We start from the raw sequence: 24,370 nt of genomic DNA, 5'->3' as shown, positions 1-24,370 counted from the left end.
GATTAAACAGCTAGGAAGTAACCGAGGCCAAATTTGACCCAGGTCCTCAAACTCCAGACCTGACTGGTAGTCTATCCACTGTGCCACCTACCTGCTTCTATATTTATAAAGTGGGGATTAATATAACTTTTGCTCCAGGGGGCAGCTGGGTAGCTCAGTGGAGTGAGAGTCAGGCCTAGAGACGGGAGGTCCTAGGTTCAAACCCGGCCTCAACCACTTCCCAGCTGTGTGACCCTGGGCAGGTCACTTGACCCCCATTGCCCACCCTTGCCAATCTTCCACCTATGAGACAATACACCGAAGTACAAGGGTTAAAAAAATAAATAAAAAAAAATAAAAAAAATATAACTTTTGCTCCAGAATATGGTCGGAAATTATTTATGATGAATTGGGGGAAAATGTTTAAAAAACTTGCATCTCTTTTTCTACTGAATTAATTACAATCAAACCTGATATTTATATATTTATAAAAATATTCAAATGTCTTTAATAAACACTACAGCTTATCTGCTTCCAATCTCTCATAGGTACATATGTTTAAATTTTCATTATTTAATAATTCATTCTATTAGTCTCTCTTGAGTGCCTGTTACATGCAACTGCTTATGGGAAATATTAGTAAGAATAACATTGATCTAGATTTTATATGTGGAAGGCTCTTTCACATACACTTGTTTTTTCATTCATTCTTACTATTCCTTGAGGTAGCTTACTTAAAACGAAAATGAGGTTCTGATAATGAGGTTCATATTTCCTTTCACCAGACCTGTGTGACAGAAGGAGCCATCCTTAGGAATTCCTCTACCAAGACAGATCTTCTGCTATACAACTTACAACCCTAGAGATTTGTCTGGGAGCACCAACAGTGACTTGCCAAGGGCCACACAGTCAATATGGGTTATACACAGGACTTGAACACAAATTATCCTTACTCCAAGCCCAACTCTATCTCCTACACTACACTGCCTCACTAAGAACCTGTAGCCATTTCTAGATATAAGAGTCTTCTCTAAAATGTGGTGGCTCTGACTAAACAAATGTTCCAAATGCAATGGAACCAGGGCAGACTAACTGTACCTGGCCCAGCATCTGAGCTCTAAGACCAACCACAGTGTTATTACAGTTTGTCTGCAGAAATATCATCTATAACAAAGGATTGTCCTATTCCAAACAAGCAATGGACCAAAACAATCACAGCAGAAGCAGCATTAATGCAAATGGTTTCTCCAAAACTGGGGACAAAATACTCTATCAATGACTTCCATTTCTACCCACTGAATTCTTTCCTCAGGAGGTAAAACTAAATAAAAATACACTAATGTGGGTAATTAACATCAGCTTTGACTTGAGAAGAACATATGGTGACACAGGCATAGCTATGAACATTTGTTACTGGCATCAGTACCATAATCAGCCCTCCAAATCAATCCCTGCTAACATTCCATAGGGCAGTGGACAGACCATTTAATTAGGAACCAGAATCCATATAACTCTGAACCAGTTATAATACTTCTTTAAACTTGTGTTTCCCTGTCTATAATATAAGGATAATAATTTTTGCTTTGCCTCTCTCTCAGTATTCCTGCCAAGATAAAATGAATTTCTGTACACAGAAGCACTTGAACAACATAAAGTGATATATAGAAGTGAGGAATCATTATTGTTATTTGTTTCTCCCTCCCAGTAGAATACTTATATTATTCAAGTGAAAAACTCAAAATTTGTCTTTGTACTGATCTACTAAATGTAACAAGTAGAAGTGTATTCAGGATTGAAAATAGCAAGCGATGTGGAACAGAGTTTCAAAAGATCACTGGTCTAGCAGTCGTATTTGATGCTAGACCTAAAGAAGGAATCTTGAACTTTAGACCACCAGGATGTCTGAGCTTCAGGTAAATATCTAAGAATAAAAGTCCCAGAGCAATTGTAAAATGATGAAAAAGAAAAACTCAAGGGAGATGATGAAGATAGAGGAGAGCACAAAACAGAGTGAATGTTTTAGTTGAAACGTGCCATTCAAAATCCATGGTCAACTCATACTCATTATTTATAGCAGAATAAATATAGACCCCTAAATATTTCCAGTGCAATAGATTAGAAGAATGCTTAGATTTGCACTGGATATCTCAGGAAGCTCGTGAGCCTATGCATGTTATGAAAGAATCTGCACATTAATTTTAATTCATTCCTAATTTGGATAAGTTGCATTTCAGCATCACTAACCCATCTCATAGTACTATAATGGGACATTACTAAATTCCATCTTGATTTTGGAATGATAGCAAACTTTCATGTTTCATAGGAATTAATTTCAAGGTTATATGGAGGCAGTGTCACATAATGGTTAGAGAGCTAGCCTTGAAGCCTGGAGCCTGAAATCAAATTCATCCTCTGACATGCACAGGATATAGGACTCTGGACAAGTCGCTTAACTTCTCAATCCTCTAAGTACCACTTTAAGATTATAATTAGCAGAGCAGTTACAAGCCTGCATTAATGGAGGGAATTTCCTCACCTGGGAACTCCCTGTACCAATGAAATAGGGAGTCCATTTCCTATCCCTTTAAAAAATTTAAAATATTCATAAAACATTCAAAATATTTCTTCCATGGATATAACTTCTAATATAATTTGGAATAAATGTCATTTGGGGATAAAAATGATTTTTAAATTTGAGAGTGTCTCTAGGTGACTTCTAATAAAGACTTTCTCCCATGAAAAGCAAGGGGAATAGCCCTAGAATGAGGTAGCTATGCATATTATAAAAAATATGAAACAAAGTGGGGGGGCAGTAATAGTTCCTGAACTGAGCATTATTGGGTTTTAGATTATGATTTGTATGGCACTGACCCCAGAAACTGAATTTGAGATGACTTGGAATAAGAAAAAAAATAGATTCCCAAGAAAACCAAAACATCATATGTCTTATTTATTAGACTATATGTTGTAGCATATCTGAATTTCAAAGAAACCAGTTTTACCAAGCTCTGAGGCCACAGAGTTAGTAAGGAATGTTTCTCTCAAGTCTTTTCAAAGATCTGGCAAATGAAGGCAGCAGCTGTATAGGACATAGCGCTGGGAACTTTTCAAATGATGTTGCTCTCTAAAGAGGCAATTACAGTGAAATAGGCTGTCTATTCAAACTGGGAAGTTTAAATCCTTTCAAAATATACAAGAAAATGTCCTTATGGCAAGACAACACAACTGGAAATAGGATGATAATTGGAGCTAAACAAATATTTTTTTTCAAAAGAGGCTTAAATTTAAAACTCTTATCAGCTAGTGATCTTTTATGAGAAAAAGGAATCTTATCTGATAAAATTGTCAGTGTCAACATAAAAATGTGGCATCTAAGCCAATTCATAAACAAAAAAAGCACAGCACATGTCAAAAGAGTTCTCTATTTGTCATTTTCATGAGAATGTTCTTCTCAAGTCAAAGCTGATGTTAATTACCCACATTAGTGTACTTTTATTTAGTTTTCCCTCCTGAGGAAAGAATTCAGTGGGTAGAAATGGAAGTCATTGATAGAGTATTTTGTCCCCAGTTTTGGAGAAAGTTTCATGACAAGCATCGACAACCTTCTGATGAGCTTCACCCTAAAAGCTCCCTCCCCACACTTACATATCACTGGCAATGGAGGAGTTCCTCGACATGGACTTTGGAGAGAGGTCATAGTCACTGTCTGACCGGTATAGGAAGGATTCCCGGCGTTGGCTGTGGACAAAATTAGCCTGGAGAATTAGCCCTGAACCTGGGCTTGTCATGGGATCCAAGGGACTCCGTCCCGAAGATGTGCCATTGTCCACATCGAAACTGTAACAAAATGAGAAATATTTACATTACTATGTGCATTTGGAAAACAGTAACCTAACTAGCAAAAGGAAAATAATTCAAGTCAAGAATTAGCAATGGGAAAAACTACAGTTGATTCTTATGTTCAGGTACTCAATAACAGGGTTCTTGATAACACTGAAACTATATTATACCCCGGTGATACTCAAGAAAAAAAATGAACAACTTTTATTTTCCAATTCTCCTAAGCTTTTAGAAAATGGCAAAAGTCATAAGGCACAATACAAACCAAAGGCATCAAATACACAGCCTGGAACTCAATGAGGTCACAACTAATATGACTGAGAAATATTTAACAAAATAAGTAAAAATATAATAAAACATAATGTTAATATGTGTTTTTTTAATATGTGGCCTGTAGAAATCTTTATGTAGAGTTTAGTAGTCCTCATTCCTATTTGAGTTTAACATCACTGGAGTACAAGGAAAATACTATTACCTATAATCCTAGCAGTCAGAGAAGATACATTTGGTGTGTTAATCTTTTAAAAGAAAAATAACCAAGTTTCAGTTGAATTAATTTCAATAAATTTTGCTGATATACTTACTACAGGGTATACAATGGAATTATAGAATATCAACTCTATCCTCAAATATCTTTTTTTTTTAACCCTTAATTTGGGTATATTATCTCATAGGTGGAAGAGTGGTAAGGGTGGGCAATGGGGGTCAAGTGACTTGCCCAGGGTCACACAGCTGGGAAGTGGCTGAGGCCGGGTTTGAACCTAGGACCTCCTGTCTCTAGACCTGACTCTCACTCCACTGAGCTACCCAGCTGCCCTCAAATATCTTACATTATTTAGATGTAATATCCATAAAGGGTCTTTCCCAACTAGCCCAACTAGGTTAATCTAAAAACAAGAGATAGCTAGTCTACTCAGAAAATCATAGTAATAGGGGAAGAGCGAAAGGGGAAGGAGAATGCTAACATGGCATAGTGCAATATTTTGCACAAATTCAGGGAATGAATGGGAAAACATTTATTAAATGTTTACATTGTGCCAAGTGCTGGGTCAAGTGCTTGGTATGAAAACATGAAAAATGAAACAGTTTCTCCTCTCAAGGAATGCAGGCACTCATATTCTAAGAGGAGGGAGAAAACATATAAAGGAATTCAGCTGCAAGGCAGATAAGAAGGCAGAGAAGTTCCTGAGGGTTCGGCTCTGAAGCAGATGGCAGGGTCTCAGGGGAATGAAGGGTATAGCAGCAGGGCAAATGAGAAGGCCCTGAAGACTGTAGAATGCAGTAGCAAGACAGATGAGAATGCCTCACAGTATTCAGTCTCACTAGAAGGCTGATAGGTGGTGGCTGCCAACTCATCTAAGTGGTATGAACCACCATATGGCTCTTTTGGACAGCCTCAAGTTTGCCGGGGAAAAACAAAGACAAGGGAAACATGTATTCCCAGTGGAGAATTTTCCTACTTGTCTAGCTTTGATGAAATCTGGGTATCCCAAGGATTCTCAAGGTGGGGATGGAGGGAAGATAAATAAAAAGGACACCCCTAATGGCAGTTATTTCTGACAAGTGGCCCAGATAAGGTCTTAAGCACTTTAATAAATACTTGAATTAATGATGAAATAACCTTCAAACTTTATTTTACTCAAGAGTTACTCAATTCTCCTTGTAGTAAAACTTTTAGCTGAATATTTAATACATCACTCATTAATAATAATAATATAAATCCTTTGTTTTCCTCTGCTCATATTGAAAATATTTAATGCCAATGAAGAGAAAGCAGAAAGACATATTTCACCAGTGATCATTCCCAAAGGAAGGCGTTGACTAAGAGACAACTGTAGCTAATAAAAAGTGAAGAGTTATTTCCCTTACCACTACTTATATAATCTACTTTGATCAGGCACCGAAAAAAAAAATTTGAAGGTGGATAGTGGTTCCAGGTATCTTGCAGGTACCACTTTTTAAAATGGGACTAATTTAACTAAAATAAACAAGCTTTTGCTTTCATGTAGATTTATCTCATTTAGATCTCTGTTAAGCTGAATCCAATAACCATTTATTAAGTATCTACTATGTTCTACCCTAAGAATATATGACAGAAAAGTGAAACAAGACAGAGTTCCTACCAGAAGTCTTAAGACTAGAGATTTCATATGATTTCCTGGGATTTTCTAGTCCTGTATCTTCCCATTCACTTATCTGCCATGGCAACATACTACCCTACACATTACTGTTGTCATGACTTATTTTGTTCCCTCCTGGTACATAAACTCCTTCAGGGACAGCTTTACTCTTTTCCTATATCACAATTAGCCAACAAGATGAAAGATTTGGACAAATGTGCTCATGGTGTGACAGAAGATACATATTACACATATTATTAAATAACTCATGAAGAAAATAAAGTAGTTGATGGCATGTTTTGATCTGCAATCAGACTCCAAGGCTGTGGATAGCATTTTTCATTATGGGTCCCTTGTGGATATCTTGGGAACTTGCTTCACTGATAATAGGTAAGTCCTTCACAGTTGATCATCGTATAATATTTCTTACTATATGCATTGTTCTCCTGGTTCTGCTTACTTCATTTTATATTAGTTCATATAAATCTTTCCACATTTTTATGAACTCATCCTGTTAATCATTTCTTATGGAAAAATAGCATTCCATTACAACCATATATCATAACTTGCCCATCCATTCCCCAAGAGACGGATAACTTTAGTTTCTAATTCTTTGCTATAACAACAACAACAAAAAGTCGCTAATATATTTTAGTATAGGTAGGTCCTTTTCATCTTATCTCTGCTCTCTTTGGGGCACAGACCCAGTAGTGGTATTGTTGGGTGAAAGGGTATGCATAGTTTTATTGCCCTTTGAACATGGTTCCACATTGCTCTCCAGAATGGTTGCATCAGTTCACAGTTCTATCAACAGCATAAGAGAATTCCAATTTTCCCACATCTCCTCTACTATTTATCATTTTCATTTTCAATCATGTTAGTTAATCTGATAGGTGTGAGGTGGTATATCAGAATTGTTTTAATTTGCATTTCTCTAATCAATAGTGATTTGGAACATTTTTTCATATGACTATACATAGTTTCAATTTCTTCTTTTGAGAACTGCCTATTCATATCCTTTGACCATTTTTCAATTGAGGAATGCTTTCTATGCTCATAAATTTAATTGAATTCTCTATATATTTGAGAAATGAGGTTTCTGTTAGAAACACCTGCTATAAAAATTTTTTTCAAAGTTTATTGTTTCCCTTACAATCTTGGTCACATTGGTTTTGTTTGTTCAAAACCTTTTAAAATTTAATGTAATGAAAATTATCCATTTCACTTTTGCAATGTCCCCTAGTCTTATTTGGTCATAAAATTTTCCCCTATCCATAAGTCTGACAGGTAAACTTTTTCAGGTTCCCCTAATTTGTTTACAGTGCCATCCTTTATAATTAGAATAAGTATCAGTTTAATTTTATTCTGGTGTATACTGTGAGGTGTTGGTCTATGCCTAGTTTCTGCCATACTGTTTTCTAGTTTTCCCAATAGTTTTTGTTAAATAGTGAGTTCTTTCCCCCAAAGCTTGGATATTTGGGTTTATCAAACATTAAGTTGTTATGTACATTAATTGTTGTGTGTTGTTGACTACCTAACCTATTCCATTGACCCACTACTCTATTTCTTACTAGTATCAGATTGCTTTAATGATTATAATTTTATATTATAATTTGAAATCTAGTACAGCTAGGACTCCTTCCTTCATATTCTTTTTTTCATTAATTCCCTTGATAGTGTTGGCCTTTATTCTCGTTCTGTGAAATAATTTTTGGGTAGTTTGATTGGTATGACACTGAATGGGTACATTAATTTAGGTAGGATTATTATTGTTGTTATATTGGCCAACCTATCCACAAGGAATTAATATTTTTCTAATTGTTTAGGTCTCATTTTATTTTGTGAAGAGTGTTTTATAGTTGTGTTCATATAGTTGCTGGGTTTGTTTTGGTAGGTATACTCCCAAGCATTTCATATTGTCTAGAGTTATTATGAATGTAGTTTCTTTTTCTACTCTTGCTGTTGGATTTTGTTGGTAGAAAACAGAAATTCTGATGATTTATGTGGGTTTATTTTGTATCCTATGACAGCTAAATTTGATAATTATTTCTATTAGTTTTTGGTTGATTCCTTAGGATTTTCTAGTTATATTATCATATCATCTGCAAAGAGTGATAACTTTGTTTCCTCACTGTCTATTCTAGTTCCTTCATTTCTTCTGCTGTTCTTATTGAGACAGCATTTCTAGTACAATATTAAATAGTAGTGGTGATAATGGACATCCTTGCTTTACCCTTAACCTTATCGGGAAGGATTTTAGTTTATCCCCATTACAGATAGTGCTTGCTCATGGTTTTAGATCGATGTCATTGATCTCTTTAAGGAAGCTCCATTTATTCCAATATTTCTCAATATTTTCATAATGAATTGGCGGTGTATTTTGTCAAAAGATTTTCCTGAATTCATTGAAATGATCATATGCTTTCTATTGGTTTTATTATGGATATGACCAATATATGCTGATGGTATTCCTAATACTGAACAATCTGCATTTCTGGTATAAAACTCTTTATGATATAATACTATAATCTTTTTGTATGTATTTTATTTAAAAATTTTGCATCAAGATTGGTCTATAGTTTACTTTCTCTGTTTTAGCTCTTCCTGTTTAGTTGTCAGTATCCTATTTGTCTCACAAAAAGAGTTTGGAAGGATTCCTTCTTTTCTCCTATTTTCCCAACTAGTTTATGTAGTACTGGAGTTAGTTGTTTTTTGAATGTTGGTAGAGTTCAGTTGTGAATTCATCTGACTCTGGAGTCTTTTTCTTAGGGAATTCTTTGATCAACTTTCTCATTTTTAAGATAGGAGTTTAATGACTTGCCCAAGGTCACAAAGATGACAAGATGCAGAATCATGACCAATCTAAGTCATGACTCCAAAACTAGTTGGGTTTTATATTTGCTAGATAAATTTCATCACAAGTAGTGACCAAATTATACAACTTGCCCAACATTAAGAAGGTTGACCATAGTAATTAGTCTTATTCCTTCATTTTCTTTATGGCTTTTTCTCTATTTTAGTCCATACCAATATGTAGTATTGTTGTTATATTGGCCAACCTATCCACAAGGAATTAATATTTTTCTAATTGTTTAGGTCTCATTTTATTTTGTGAAGAGTGTTTTATAGTTGTGTTCATATAGTTGCTGGGTTTGTTTTGGTCTTATCCAACTCCCTAGGACTTATCAGAGAAATGACTTGCCTAGAGTCAGAAAACTTGTGTCAGAGAATAGATTTAAACATTAGTCTTCCTGATTCAAAATTTAACCTCTCTCTCTGTCCAAGTAACCACACCACCTGTTACATATATATGTATTCACTTTGTTTTAAACAGTTTACTTATTTGAATGAGAAAGTAAGGAATAATCAATAGGAAGCACACATAATTATTTTTCTGCCTCTAAGAAAGGTTCTGCAATCCTGAACAAGTCACTTAACTTCTTGGTATCACCAGGCAACTCTCAAAAAAAAAAAAAAAGCTGTTGAAAAGATTCTCATTGCTAAAGGGATTTTTCAAAACCAGAAGTTTCTCAAATGATTAACACTGCAGATTGAGACAAAAAATAATCCACTTATGGTGGAATTAGAATTGCTTAAACTATAGGAATCTGTTACACTGAGGAAAGCTGGAAAGAGGTTCTTTGATGCTTTTGATCTTATCTCTAAAATGTATATATTTTATGCAATAGACAGGAGTCATTTTAGAAATGATTGGAAAGTCTATTAAAATATCATTTTCAGGCCTAAATAAACTGTTTCCTACAGAAATATAAAAAAAGATCTCTCACAAATTATCCAGAGGAGATAAACTGGATAAAGTCAGGAACAAAAGACTGATAAGAGAACATTGCCTGTACAGAAACTTTTCTATTTTTTTTTAATCTTCTGTAATTGTCTATGTCCCTTATTTGGTTAAGAACTTATCTCCTAAAATCACTATTAATTAGAGAAACACAAATTAAAACAACTCGAAGATACTATCTCATATCTATCAGACTGGCTAACATAACAGAAAAGGAAAATATAAATGCTGGAGAGGATGTAGAAAAAATAGAACACTAATATACTGAGATAGAATTATGAACTGATTCAACCATTCTAGAGAGCAATTTTGAACTATGCCCAAAGGGCTATAAAACTATGCATATCCTTTGACCCAGCAATATCATTACTAGGTCTATATTCCCAAAGGGATCAAAGAACAAAGAAAAAGGCCTATATGTACCAAAATATTTAAAGTAGCTTTTTTTATGGTGACAAAGCATTGGAAATTATGTGGAGGCTAGTCAATTGGTGAATGACTGAACAAATTGTGGTATATGATTGTGATGGAATGAATACTGTTGTGCTATAAGAAATTACAAGCAAGATGGCTTCAGAAAACCTGGGAAGACTTACATGAACTGATGTGAAGGGAAGTAAGCCAAACTAGGAGAAAATTGTACATAGCAACATATCAATATTATATAATGATCAACTGTAAATTACTTAGTTATTCTGAGTAATAAAATGATCCAAACTAGTTCCAAAGGATTCATTATGAAAAATGCTGTTCACCTCCAGAGAAAGAACTGATGGGGTCTGAATGAAGATTGAGGCATACTTCTTCCATTTTCTTACTTTTCTTTTTGGGGGTGGTAGTCTGTGTTTTCTTTCATGGTGTGGTTAATAGAAATGTGTTTTTTATATGATTTGGGATGTAGACTCTAAACAATCACCCTAGTACAAATATTAATAATATGGAAATGGGTCTTGATCAATGACACATGTAAAACCCAGTAGAATTGCTCGTTGACCCATGGGAAGGTGGTGGAAGGAGGGGAGGGAAAGAACATGATTCATGTAAACATGGAAAAATATTCTAAGTTAATTAATTAAATAAATGAACTTAAAATAAATTTAAAAAATAAATATTTTTGAAAGGACATACATTTTTTATGACTACATATAAACAAGCTGCTTGCCTTTTCAAGGAAGCAAGGGGAGGGAGGGATAGAAAGAATTTAGAGCTCAAAATTAAAAAACAAACAAATGTTATTTTTTTACTTGTGATTGAGAAAAATAAAAGAATTTTTAAAATGTATCCCCTACTTCAGTCTGTAAGAAATATATGATCTGCTCCTCTTCTATTTTTGAGTCTCATATATCAGAATGGATGATTGAATATGATATAAGGTGTTGGTCTCAGCCAAATTTCTGCCACACTGCTTTCTAATTTTCAAAACAGTTTTTATCAAATAAAGACCGCTTTCATGACTAATTTTTATTTTCTACTTTATTGAACACTGAATTATTGAATTACTTATTTCTGATTCTGCCATATCGTGAGATTGTACACAGCACACTTCTGGCTGATGGAATTAAAGGTGACCAACCACAGCACTGTGTTCTGTATCCTGTGCGCTGATTGGCTCAATGTTTATAAGTGTTATATATAAATAAAATAAATATAACATTGCTACTTTGTGGATTTTCACCTATCATAGGGGTCTCTGTAACGTAACTCCCATGATAGGCGAGGGATCACTGTATTCAAAATCTACATAGGCCCCTAAGTGGAATCATCAGAAAGTGGCCAAAGAATTATATTGATTGTTTATAGGTTACTATGAGCCCTTTTTATGGCTCTGCATTTTCTATAGTATGAAATAAAGTTTGCCCTTTATCCAATATGCACTAACATGTTACCTTAAATGCTCTCACTAGAACAGAAGCCTCTTTTACCTGTATTTATGAGTATATTCTGAAGTTCTCAGAATTCTAGGTGGGGGAAAAATAAGTGAACAAAAGGCCAAGATTGAATACAGTTCTTACAAGTTGTAGTTTGGAATGCTGGGCCACAGGTTACAATTGTCATTTTCTTTCACTATGAAATGTCTTATTCATTTTAACAACTCAAACCTGTTTATAGTCTTGCCCCCAAACATTTTTTCCCATTGTTGATTTCTCAGCAGGGTCAAACAGCTGTCCTGGAGAATTCACATAATTTACATTCTTAACTAAATCTACAATTTTAATGACTATACTGGGTTACTAGAAGTCAGGCTTTTAGTAATGAGCTATGAAGATGTTTATCCTTCTCAACAAACTCGAAGTGTCACAAGTCCAATCTAAATAGGTCACTGGAGATGAGATGATCTCTAGCTGCTTAAGTGGATTATGCAGTTAAGTGATACTATGCATGGTCGGCTGCCCTAATGCGTACATTTGCACGCAGAAGGGACATCTAAGAACAGGAACATTTCGCCCTGTGTTTTCACAGATGGCTTTTATAAACAACAACACTGTTAAAGTTGGCACCAGGGTAAAGGGTGTATACTTTTTTATGAGCAAAAATATCAGGTGACCTTTGGAAACATACTCGCTATGACATTTGGTTACAACTTGTTGCTGACGCTCTCAAGTCACCCCAACGTAATAAATGAAGAAGATGGAAAAGGAAAAAATAGGAGTTAAGTTGGATATCCTGACTGGCACTTCCTCAGAGAATTATTCTGCAAGTAGCAGTGGGGAGTGAGGTAGGTTTTGCTTAATTAGTAAAAACAAAAGCAGTTAGTGAATGGCCATTTTTCTGGACTTGCACATTCCATCATAAAAAGAAAAAGTAAAACCTCAGGCAAAACTGTGAATTACCATTACTTGAGATCTGGAGACGGAATAGGAAAGGGAATTTTTTTTTTTAAATTAAAGTGGCTAAAGTGCTGTACTTGGAGCCAAGAAGTCAGGAAGGTAAGTTCAAATATGATTTCAGACACATAAGCTGTATGACCATGGGCAAATCACAGCTTCTGTTTACCCCAGATATACACTTACAAAAATGAAAGACAGTCAATAAAAAGTGAGTATAAAAGAGAAAAAAAAAACTCCTGGAAAACAATGTATTCCAATGCTTAATTAAGCTCTGTAGTCAGACTGGGAAGTGGAGGCAAGGTGGAAATAGAGGGGGCAGGAGAAGAGAAAATGTTTTCTATTTTTTTTTACCTAAAAAATTCTTATCATTGAAGACATAGACAAATGATATGATTCCTTTGTTATTGGGGAGGGAGTTACTAAGATGTCATAGTCCTTACTATAGTACCTCTCACATGCTGTGAGATAAAGAAGATCATAGGACAATAATTGGTTCAGATCATGGGTTCTTTACCTTGGATCTGAGAAATTTAAATAAAAAACATTTTTATAACTGTTTCACTATAATCAATTTCCTTTGTAATCTTGCATATTTTATTTTATGTCACTAAAAGCATTATTCTGAGAAGTCCATAGGCTTCATCAGACCTCTAAGGGATCATGGTACAAAAAAAAAAAAAAAAAAAAAAAGGTTAAGAACTTCTAATCCAGATTATATATATATATATATATATATATATATATATATATATATGTTCTCACCAGTAAAATCAAGGTATTATATCCTAGAGTAGTGGTTCCCAAACTTTTTTGGCCTACCGTCTCCTTTCCAGAAAAAATATTACTTAGCCCCCTGGAAATTAATTTTTTTTAAATTTTAATAGGAAAGATAAATGCACCTGTGGCCATCATAGCCCCTCTGGATCACTGCAGCACCCACCAGGGGGCAGTGGCACCCACTTTGGGAATCACCATCCTAGAGGATAGAGATCCGCTCTTGAAGTCTGAATGACAGAATTTCAAGTTCACCTTCTGATTCACACTGGCTAAAGTTACCCTGACCAAGCGAAGTAGCTTGTATTTTCAGTGTCTCAGAGAACAATTTGGAGCGATGGAAAGACCTCCAGTTTTCAAGTCAGAGGACATGGTTTCACATCCTCCCTAAGACACTTATTATCCATGTCACCATGAGCAAGTTGGTTTGCTTCTATATGCCTCAGCTCACCTCTTCTACCTCTTTAAAATGAGGGGAATATGGGACAGCTAGATGGCTCGGTTCTAGTCCTGGGTTTCAATTTGGTCTCAGATACTTCCTAGCTCTGTGACCTTAGGCAAGTTGCTTAAACTACCTACACAGTATGGATTCCAAGATGGAAGGCAAGAGTTTAAAAAACTATTATCAGTCATGCAAGGTTCCAGGGTAACCCTAAAAGACTCATGACTAAAAAAAAGGCTATTCTCTGCCATAGAAGGAACTGACAGAGTCAGAATGTAGATTAAAGCATACCAGTCTTCACTGTATTTCCTTCATGAATTTTTCTCTATAGTCTTCTTTCACAATATGATGAACATAGAAATGTGTATTATGTGATAACACATGTACAACCTATATCATATTACCTGCTGTCTTGGTGAAGGTAGAGGGATCAGAGGGCAAGAGAGAACATGAATCACAAAATATCAGAAAACAATTAAAAATTGTATCAACACATAAAAAATTATGTCACTTTTTAAAACAAAGGGGTTGCATTAGATCGTCTCTGAGCCCCAAATCAGCTCTTAACCTATAAGTCCAAAATCCTTAATACCTATAAGCATCAGAACAAATGCCAATCTACAATAATAAAGTCTTCTGATTCCTTTATGAATAAATATCACTAGGCCAGATTCTCATCCCCCCCCCAAATAAATATCCACATAGCTAAAATAAAACTTCTTTATCTTTTGTCTTTAATTCTGAATAATTCCCCTCTATTAAATCCTGGTTGTTTTTATTAACTCTAAACAAAGGCCATCGGAAATCTGCTAGAAAATTTATTTCAGTATAGGAAAGACCTTCTTTATTTACTTATTCATTTATTTGCACCTTTTCCAGGGTCACATAGCTAGGAAGTGTCTGAGGCCACACTTCCAAACCATAAATCTAGCACTCTATACACTACACTATCTAGTTGCCCCCATGGTGCTATATATTGACAGTGTCCTTTGAGGCAGATAATATGATTATTTCCATAATACAAATGAAAAAACTGATCATCAGATATATATTGATAATGTTACAATATCTATATTCCTAAGTACTTGAATATAAATTTATAATATGAATATAAATATGGGACTTTTGATGAGCTGAATGTTTTTTTGAATGACACCACAATATTTCTCTTAACAGCTTTCTCTGAATGGAATGGGCTGCTTGAGAAAGTTTCCTGTCACTGGAGTTGTTTCAGCAAGTAGGTTGAGGAAGGGGGTATATGTGGGAAGGGAAGGATTCACCTGCTGGATCATAGAACTGGAAGGGTCCTCAGAGAACACCTGATCCAACTCTCACTTTACTGATGAGGAATCTGAGTGGTCGAGAAAGTAATTTGCAGAAGCAGCTAATTTAGAGTACTAGGCCTGGAGTTCAGAGGCTTATATTCAAATCTAGCCTCAGATACTTCCTAGTTGTGTGATTCTGGGCAAGTCACTTAACTCTGATTATCTAGCTCTTACTGCTCTTCTGTTTTAGGAATGAGACTAAGACAGAAGTTAAGAGTACCAAAAAAAAAAGTAAGTAACTAGCCCAATGTCATATAGTTAGAACAAGGCAGAAAAAGGATTTAACCTAAATTCTCCAACCCACTGAAGGGCAGCTAGGTGCACAGTGGATAGAGAACTGGGTCAGAGTCAGAAAGACTCTAGTTCTTACTAGCTGTGTGACCTTGGGAAAGTCACTTAACCCTATTTGCCTCAATGGTAAAACGAGCTGGAGAAAGAAATGATGAGCCACTCCCAGTATCTTTGCAAAGAAAATCTAAATGGGGTGATGAAATGTCAGACATGACTGAAACTACTGTACAACATCCTACTGCATATCTAGCAAATCTTTCTACTCTATACTGCCCCAGAACAATTCAGCCAACATTGACTGAATGAATGTCCATTGTACTGTATTGTATTGTGTGTAGAGCATTGTACTGGGTGCTGGGCAAGACTCAAATTTCAGATTAGACAGAGCCATCAAATATAGAAAGAAACTGATATGATGGATGCCTATTTCAGGAAAAGGTTGAATAGTATGACCTTTGACAGAGCAAGAACTTCATCACTGTACAAAAACCATGGCGTAAACCAGTGGTTGCCAAACTTTTTTGGCCTACTTCCTCCTTTCCAGAAAAAAATATTACTTAGCCCCCTGGAAATTATGAAACTATTTATTGAACTCAGGATTGAATGTAATACAAAAAAAGTGTGGCCATCACTACTTCCCTGGATCGCTGCAGCACCCACCAGGGGGCGGTAGCGTCCACTTTGGGAATGACTGGCTTAGACCCTCATCAGTAAGAGTAATCATTTAGAAATTGGTGTAAGCTGATATTTTTCTTGACTTTTTTCATCTGGGGTCCCTCCACTGCTTGCCTGGACATAATTTGTGGTACTCGCTCCAGGCAGAAACATTCCTAGTTCTAGTTAGTCTCTAGGCTCTTCTGCAACTAAGATTCTGGGAATCTAGCTTCCCCTTCTATATTGAGCCACAGTAGCAGATGCTCTTCTTTGCAGATTCAATTAGACATGCTTCCCTTGCTATATATGCAACTGTTACAACAAACCTTTTAGTATTCAGGGTACATTATTAACTGTCATATTTCCAAAGTGGCATTCTCTTCCCAAAAGACCATCACAAAGCTCAAGTCATCTCAAATGATGAAGTGCCTTGTGGACAGAACAGGGAAATCCCTACAGTCTTTGATATAATGGTTCAAAATGTAATATGCTATGGCCCTGCAGAAGCAAGGGATGTCAGCGGCTCCTGCTACATAACTACTGCCTGCAGGAATCCTTCCCTTTACTTTACCACAGCTCTCTGCTATTTGCTTAATTATCATGACTCTGCTTTAAATGGGAATTGTTTAGCCAGAGTACAGTTGTTTATCAGAGGGGAAAATCAACTCCCAACTAATCCAATTTGTCAGCTCCCTTAAAGAAATCTTCTGGAAGGGTTTTTATGATGCCACAAACTTAAAAAGTATTTTCACACAACATTAACATTTAAGTCACAGAATGATCTAATTTCAGTCATGCAGTGATGGAGACAGAAAAACAGGGGAAATATAGGATACTAATATAGGAAAGTAATATAGGGAAAATTAAGCAAACAAAAAATTCATTTGTGTGTTTTCTTTAAGAAGGCCAATTCCTGTTAAGAGATTCATTTTAAAAAAGTTTTTATGAATGTGCTTTGATAAAATTATAAGAGAATGGTTCCTTTGTAACAATACTTACCATTTACAACACTGATTTAACCATATTACTTAATACTGGGGACCAATTGGATGAAAATAACTACTGGTATTTCTACAGACAGATATAATTTAAAAAAAAAAAAAAAGGAATGGGGGCAGCTGGGTAGCTCAGTGGATTGAGAGCCAGGCCTAGAGACAGGAGGTCCTAGGTTCAAATCCGGCCTCAGACACTTCCCAGCTGTGTGACCCTGGGCAAGTCACTTGACCCCCATTGCCTACCCTTACCAATCTTCCACTTATAAGTCAATACACAGAAGTTAAGGGTTTAAAATTTAAAAAACAAACAAACAAACAAAAAAAGGAATGAAGGAAATAGAAAAGAATCTAGAATTCCCTTTTTTTTTTTTCTAATGGATTAGGAAACTCCATTTTTCTTAAAGGGTTAGACTGCCTTGCAAACAGATCAGAAAACCACTCACTACTAACCCTATCAGTCATTTATTTTTGGAAATGGTGTTGCTTTCTTTGCCACTCTTTAGGATCCAAATAAATAAGTTGTTCCGCTTTAATAGGCAAGAGAAAAGGACTTAGGAGAACGGTATTGCTATGACCTCATGTCATTTCTTTACTCATGCCAGAGAAAATCCATCCTAACTTTAATGCATAGTGTTTATATTACTCATGCCCTCTTTTCCAAAGCACCAAGATGAAAGTACATGTTTGAAGGTTCTCACAAAATAGGGAATGACAACCAAGATAAGATATTCATTTGTCAAATTCAGTTCAACAAACATTTCTGTGTACCTACTATGTATAAGCTATAACTACCTATGAAGGTCATCCTAATTCTGGTACAGATTTAATAATGAGTCCAAAACAGGAGCTATTGCATTAGTCACAGTATAATTTTCTCTAGTGATTCCTAACAAAAAGTATATACAATATATTTTCCTTGAAGTGTTTTGAGACCTTGCAAATGGTCTAAAGAATGTTGTCCATTGTAAAAAATACATTATGTACTCTTACGTTTGAAATTCGTCTGGTTATATTTCTAGCATGTGGTAAAGGACTATTGAAAATCTTAGGAAATTATAAAAGCTTTTGTATAAACAAAATGAATGCAACTTGAAGAAGAGGAAGAAAAATTGTCAAAAAGGAAAATAATTCTACATAAAAGCCAAGCTACATATTTAAGATATATAGTGAATTGACACAAACACATAAAAACTAAAAGCTATCTGCAAGGAGGTAAGTGGTCAAAGGAAAGAAAAATTTTGCAGCATAATTGCAGTTACTTGACCAAAATGATAAACGATGAAAAAAGTACTTGGGAAAAGTAAGGATAGGCATATATATCATCTCTGAATTTTATTCTTAAGATACTATATGTCTGCTTTACATTTTCCCCAGTGTAAAAGTGAAATTTGGGAATGCCACCTAAAAGTGTATATATTTCTATGGACATGGGAAATGTATCAAAACTACATTTCCCGTGATCCAACATGGTCTGACTGGTTTCCGTTTCCGGGTCTTTGGGGCATGGGGAGGTCGACGTCTTGATGCAGGGAAGAGCTTAAATCTCCTGGGTTAGGAGGGACTGACCTCTTTGCGAGTAGGCTCTTGGCCAGGAAACAGGAGACAGTAATGGAGGCGGCAGTTTTGAATGCTTACAAGCGCGTGGTCTAATGATTTTATCTATCAGCATGGCTTTAATTAAAATACTAATATATATATTTATACAAGCCTTTATCATTTTTCATATTTATCACCAGTTATCTCTCAGGCATCTCAAACTCAACAAGTCTAATACATAACTCATTTTACCTTCCTCCAACCTGAATCCTTCCCAATTTTTGTTAATGGCATCAGTGTCCATCTAGTTTCCCATGTCCATAATCTTGGAGCATCATGAATTTCCCAAGTCTCTCAACCCCCATTTCCAGTCAATTGCCAGATCTTGATAATCTTACCTTCAAAATACATCTCATATATTTTTCCTTCCAACTACCTTAAGATCCCTATCATCACTTGTCTAGATTATTATGATAACTTCTTAATTGACTTCCCTGATTCCATTTTCTTCCTTCTTTAATCTTTAATATACCCTTCACAAAGTTGACAAACAGATGGTCCTAAAACACAAATCTGACCATATCATCCTCACCTCTAACTCCTTCCCAAAACAGAGTTTTTCGTTGAGTCCCAATTACCTCTACTGGACAGTTAGGTGGTTGGGTGGATAGAATGCCAGGCCTAGAATCATTAATCTTAAATTAATCTGAGTTATCTGGCCTCAGGCACTAATTAGCTGTGTGACCTTAAAAAAGTCAATTCATCCTGTTTGCTTCATTTACTCATCTATAACATGCGCGGGAGCAGGAAATGGCAAACCACTCCAGTATCTTTGCCAAAAAAACCCTAAATAGGGTCAAAACTCTGCCAAGGACGGTCCCAAGCCCGGCTGAAAAAAGGAGGAGGGTTGGGCGCGAGGCTAGCAACCTCACCCCGTAAAAATCTTACTTGCTAAAGAAACTGCAACCTCATAAACCAACAAAACCAATGATCGCCTAGTCTGGAAGATCGCTCTCCAACAGAGTCCACGACGCGTGCTGGCAAAAGACAACAAACTCCAGGTCTTTGTTGACGGGTGCCTGAGTCACATCTTAGACATCGGATGGCAGACCTGGCGGAGATATGCCAAGAACGAGACAGGGACCCTCAGAGTGACATGGGCCCAGTTGGGGGATGTTGCCCAGAACAGAGTCCATTGGCATGAGATGGTTGCGGCCCTATGCTCCTCTGGGAGCCAACAGGAATAATAATAATAATAATAATAATAATAATAATAAGGGTCAAAAAGGGTTGGACACAACTGAATAATGATGTCTAGAATAAAATGCAAACTTCTTACCCTTAAAATTTAAGGTTTTCAACTGGGTTGCCAAACTGTAACTGTAGGATTACCAGGGAAGTTAACTAAATAATCTGTGGGTTCACAATGGGGTGAGGGAGACAGGAATGACAGATGGATAGGACCAAACAAGGTTGGGAGACCAGGTTTTACTGCCAAGGAGGTGACTGCTACTGAGGTGGCAGTTGGGCCCAACTGCCACCCTGCAGTATCTAGTCTAGGCCTATGGAAACCAGCAAGTAAAGGCAAGGTTTTTAACAGTTTAATTGTGGGAAACAATAATAAAGGATGGGAATAAGGGATTCTACTCTTACAAGCTAAGGGCAAACCATAGTGTTAAGGGAGGGACTTATCTACACTAATCTAAGACTTAAGCCAGGCAAGGCCCAGAGAATAACATTACTGGAGTGGGAATCATCACAGTAGAGTCCAGAGATGTTTTCAGGATGCCAGGAACCAACTCCTCCAGAACTGATGGTCCAAAGTAGCCCAGTAGGGAGAGGAAGTCTGCAAGCTGTCCTCCAGATCACAGATCATTCCCTACTCAGTTCTATCATGCAGGATAGATGTCCTCTGCTTCCAACCATCACCACACTCCAGGATCCCAGGGAGTCAGGGTGCAACTCCACTAGCTCTGAGGTCTCCCAAGGAATCAGTTACTACTTGTCCCAACCACCATGGAGTCCTTCTCAGAGAGCAAGAGCCACCTCTGGGGGTAAGGAATTTTCTTTTTAATCCCTAGAGACTAGTTCAGTGCTTTGAATATAGGTGTTTAATAAATATAAGTTGAGGTAAATTGAATAGATTCTAGAAGTTCCATACTTGGTGGTGGATGGAGACACCCAGGGAAACAACTATTATGAAAAAACTAAAGAATTAGAAAATTTTTAAGATAAAAAAGAGTAATATTTATATTCCTCTAGAAAACTATTAAAATACTTTGGGGGAAAAAAGTGACTTGTGCTTTTTGAATGAGAAGTCCAAATGGTACTTGGAACTTGTTGAAGTACAACATAAAAATATGCCATCTGGGATGACATAGGTCTTCAAACCAGGGAAGATTTCTTTAACTGACTATATAGAAAATGCCAGAAACCTCAGCTATATTGCTTCCGAGTTGGAAATCAAGCTGTTTTGTTGCTATAGACATAAAATACTTAGTACCATATTGCATTACAATTTTGGAAGCTGATGGGCAGTTTGCATTAAAAAAATGATTTTGGTCATCAGACCACCTATATCAAACTAATAATAGCCATGAATAATTACATTACAAATATATCCACTGTTCCGGTTCAAAAAAATAAAAATGGTTGTGTTAATTAAATGTTGCTACACTGTGTTAAAATTAAATAGCCTAAAAAACCAGATGAACATTTACACTTAGGATTTAATTTAAGAAAAAATCCCACCAAGATCAAATACTTGGGATTCTTGCATTTTCTACATTTTTATAAACTTTCCTTTGGCATTTTTTTAGTCACCCTCCTCAATTTATACCTTTAGTTATGTAGAGTTTCAGTTTTTTAACTCATTCACTTCTTTTCTTATCGAGTACCTCAGCACAAAAGCATAAACTAAACTGCACAAGAAAAAGAAAAAAAAATCTTTCTAGGCCACATCTGTGCTCATGTTTCCTTTGGCTTCTCTGGACAGAGTTGCCCTTTAAACATGCAATATAATTATGAGTTCTGAATAATGTGTATGCCACTATTCCCACTAACCCCACTTCACCCTGCCATTCAGACAACGCACCACTCCTAAAAAAATAATATTTTGGAGCAGTAAATGATGTCTTTCCCATCTGGCATTTCCATAAACTTCATCTATTCCTCAATGATGAATTAAACTTTGATGGCTTGTCATTTTAGTTACAAAGGAACTCAGTTTTGACTGACTTTAGAATAACCATCTAAACAAAAGGTTAAAAGATTTGGATCAGTTTTGATCCTGCAAAGTTTGAAACCAAAATGGATTTTCACTTGTATGTTTCTGAAGAGAACTAACTTTAGAGATATTATCTATTGGCAATGAGCATGATATTCAAAACTTTGGTGCAGAGCTTGCCACTTGGCCGAGATAAATGAATATGTTTACATATCCTTAACAACTTAAGAGAATTTCCAAAAGAAGACCACAAACATGGCAGATTTGTTCAACAATCTTGACTTCATCCTGTCATAATATAGTATGATTATACATTTTTTAATGACACTGGAGGAGATATGGCAACACACCAGATGCTTAAATCCATTTCATTCTGTCATAGGTCAGTTCTTATAAGAGGCAAGATGCTTCCATTTCATACCCCATATTAGGAAGACAAGGACAAAAAATACTGCACATTTCCATGGAATACAACAAAAGGAACTAATCTTAAGCCAGGGCATTGTTCTATAAATTAGGATATAGAGCTTGGAGTTTTCTCTGCTACTAACTATGGAACGTCAGGCAAACCACCTATCCTCTCTCAGTTTCTAATTCTTCCTCTATAAAATGAGGGTTTTAGATGAGATGGACTCTAGGGTCCCTCCTAGTGCTAACATTTACTTATAAAAAATTAATATTATTTTTATTGATATCTTTTATTTTCAGTCAGATCTAAGTCCAAGTCCCACCTCTGATCCATAAAATATTATGGCTCTGTAGTGGGACTGAGTAACCCTACACAAATCATTTAACCTCTCAGTGACCTGCTTAACTTCCTAAAACTTTAGATTATATAGAAAGTGCTAATCTGCTTTTGTAGAGGAAATGTCCCGTGCTAATTAAACCATGAGTCCAGTCTCATTGCTCACCTTTATTTTTATATCACATTTATTTCCACATCTATCTCTTTCCCCTCTTTTATCCATGGTTCCTAACATGTTAGGACACATAGCCCCTAATAAAGAAAGAAAGCAGCAGCTTAGTCAAACTAACCAACATATTGACCATCTGTGACAGAACATGCTGCATTCTATATACATATTCTTTTCTTCAAAGAAGAATGGGAAGTTCAGTTCGAACATTTAAATGATCTAATTGTACCTAGTTATCTTACCAATCATGAAACGTAGTTTTGTGCTTTCTATTCTCCAAGTAAATGGAAATGATCATACTTTACTTATCTTATCTTTGCTTGTTCTCTTTTGCCTCCATATACTTTTAAATACTATTAGTTTTTTAGTCATTTTCAGTTGTATTTGATGCTTCATGATTCCATTTTGTGTTTTCTTGGCAAAGATACTGGAATGATTTGACATTTCCTTCTCTAGCTCATTTTACAAATGAGAAAACTGAGGCAAACTGAGTTAAGTTTCTTGCTGAGTCACTAGTAAATGTTTGAAGTTGGATTTAAACTCAGGAAGGAGAATCTTCTCTACTCCAGGCCTAGCACTTTATCCACTCTGCCATTCAGCTGCCTCTTCCAATGCAACAGTCATGTCTAAAACAAACCCCACCCCCAAGTAAGTTTTTGTTTATTAAAATTTTCCTTCAAGTACCAGTTGGAAATACCTATTTCTCCATGATGCCTATCCTATTCTCCTCAGCTAGAAGTAATCACATCTTCATTAATTATAATGATGCTTATAGTAAGACCTCTCCTCTGTATTTCCCAACTTGTATCTTAGTTATATATGCACATATGCCAGGTCTTCTAATCAACTGTAAATTTGGGATGCCATTTTCATCTGTATATCCCTTGCATCTAACACTATACCTGGCACACAATAGGGCATTAATAGTGAAACTTTTAGAGACCGAGTACCCAAATTGCTACCCTCACACCACATGTGAGCCCCCTGCCTTACCCTAGACAGGGGAAGGAAAAAGCAATCCCTTTGGGGTGCTGGGCAGAGAGTCAAAGGAAGTGAGAAATGTCCTCAGGCATGATGAAAAGGGGGAAAGGAAGAGCCTTTTCTGGCATGCTCCAGCAGATGAGCCATAGGTTCGCCAGCACAGCAACAGGGACTGAAGAAACATTCATTGAAGGGAAGCCAGGTGGCTCACTGGAGAGAATGCCAGGTCTGGAGTAGGGAGGATGGGAGTCAAATGTGGCCTCAGACACTTTCTAGATGTCACTCAACCTTGCTTGCCTAGCCTTTGCCCTTCTGTCTTAGAATTGATATTAATACAGAAAGTAAGGGTTTAAAGGGGAAAAAGGAAGAAGAAACTTTTACTGAATTCTTCTATGGAAGGTTGAGATCCTGAAGGACACTGATATCTTATACCCTTAGGTGGAAGGAAAGAGTTCTATTGCTGATTGATTTTGTACTTCTTATCTCTAGTTGCCTATACAAATCAATCTGTCCATGAGAAATTGAGTTTCTCTTTCACTAACAATCTCACATATGACCTAAAGGATGACCCTAAAAGGACATATACATAAAGATAAAAAATAAGTCTTCCCTGCACTTCAAAAGGTGAGTTGATGGAGACAATGTTAGTTCTCCATAAAATAA

At 36.1% G+C, this 24,370-nt stretch overlaps 1 protein-coding gene across 2 annotated transcripts in view; it reads right to left on the bottom strand.

The window, feature by feature from the left end:
- The window catches only part of PDE4D (phosphodiesterase 4D), a 1,102,929-nt gene that overhangs the window by 265,606 nt on the left and 812,953 nt on the right, over nucleotides 1-24,370 (bottom strand). For both annotated transcript variants that reach the window (XM_044663797.1, XM_044663805.1), the window contains exon 2: nucleotides 3,625-3,816. In XM_044663797.1, coding sequence (XP_044519732.1) covers nucleotides 3,625-3,816 — 192 coding nt within the window. The remainder of the gene's footprint in view (nucleotides 1-3,624; nucleotides 3,817-24,370) is intronic.

This window comes from Gracilinanus agilis, chromosome 1, assembly GCF_016433145.1.
Source record: "Gracilinanus agilis isolate LMUSP501 chromosome 1, AgileGrace, whole genome shotgun sequence".
NCBI lineage: Eukaryota > Metazoa > Chordata > Mammalia > Didelphimorphia > Didelphidae > Gracilinanus > Gracilinanus agilis.
Note: the sequence above shows the minus strand (reverse complement) of the source record. Positions and strands in the feature narration are given on the sequence as shown.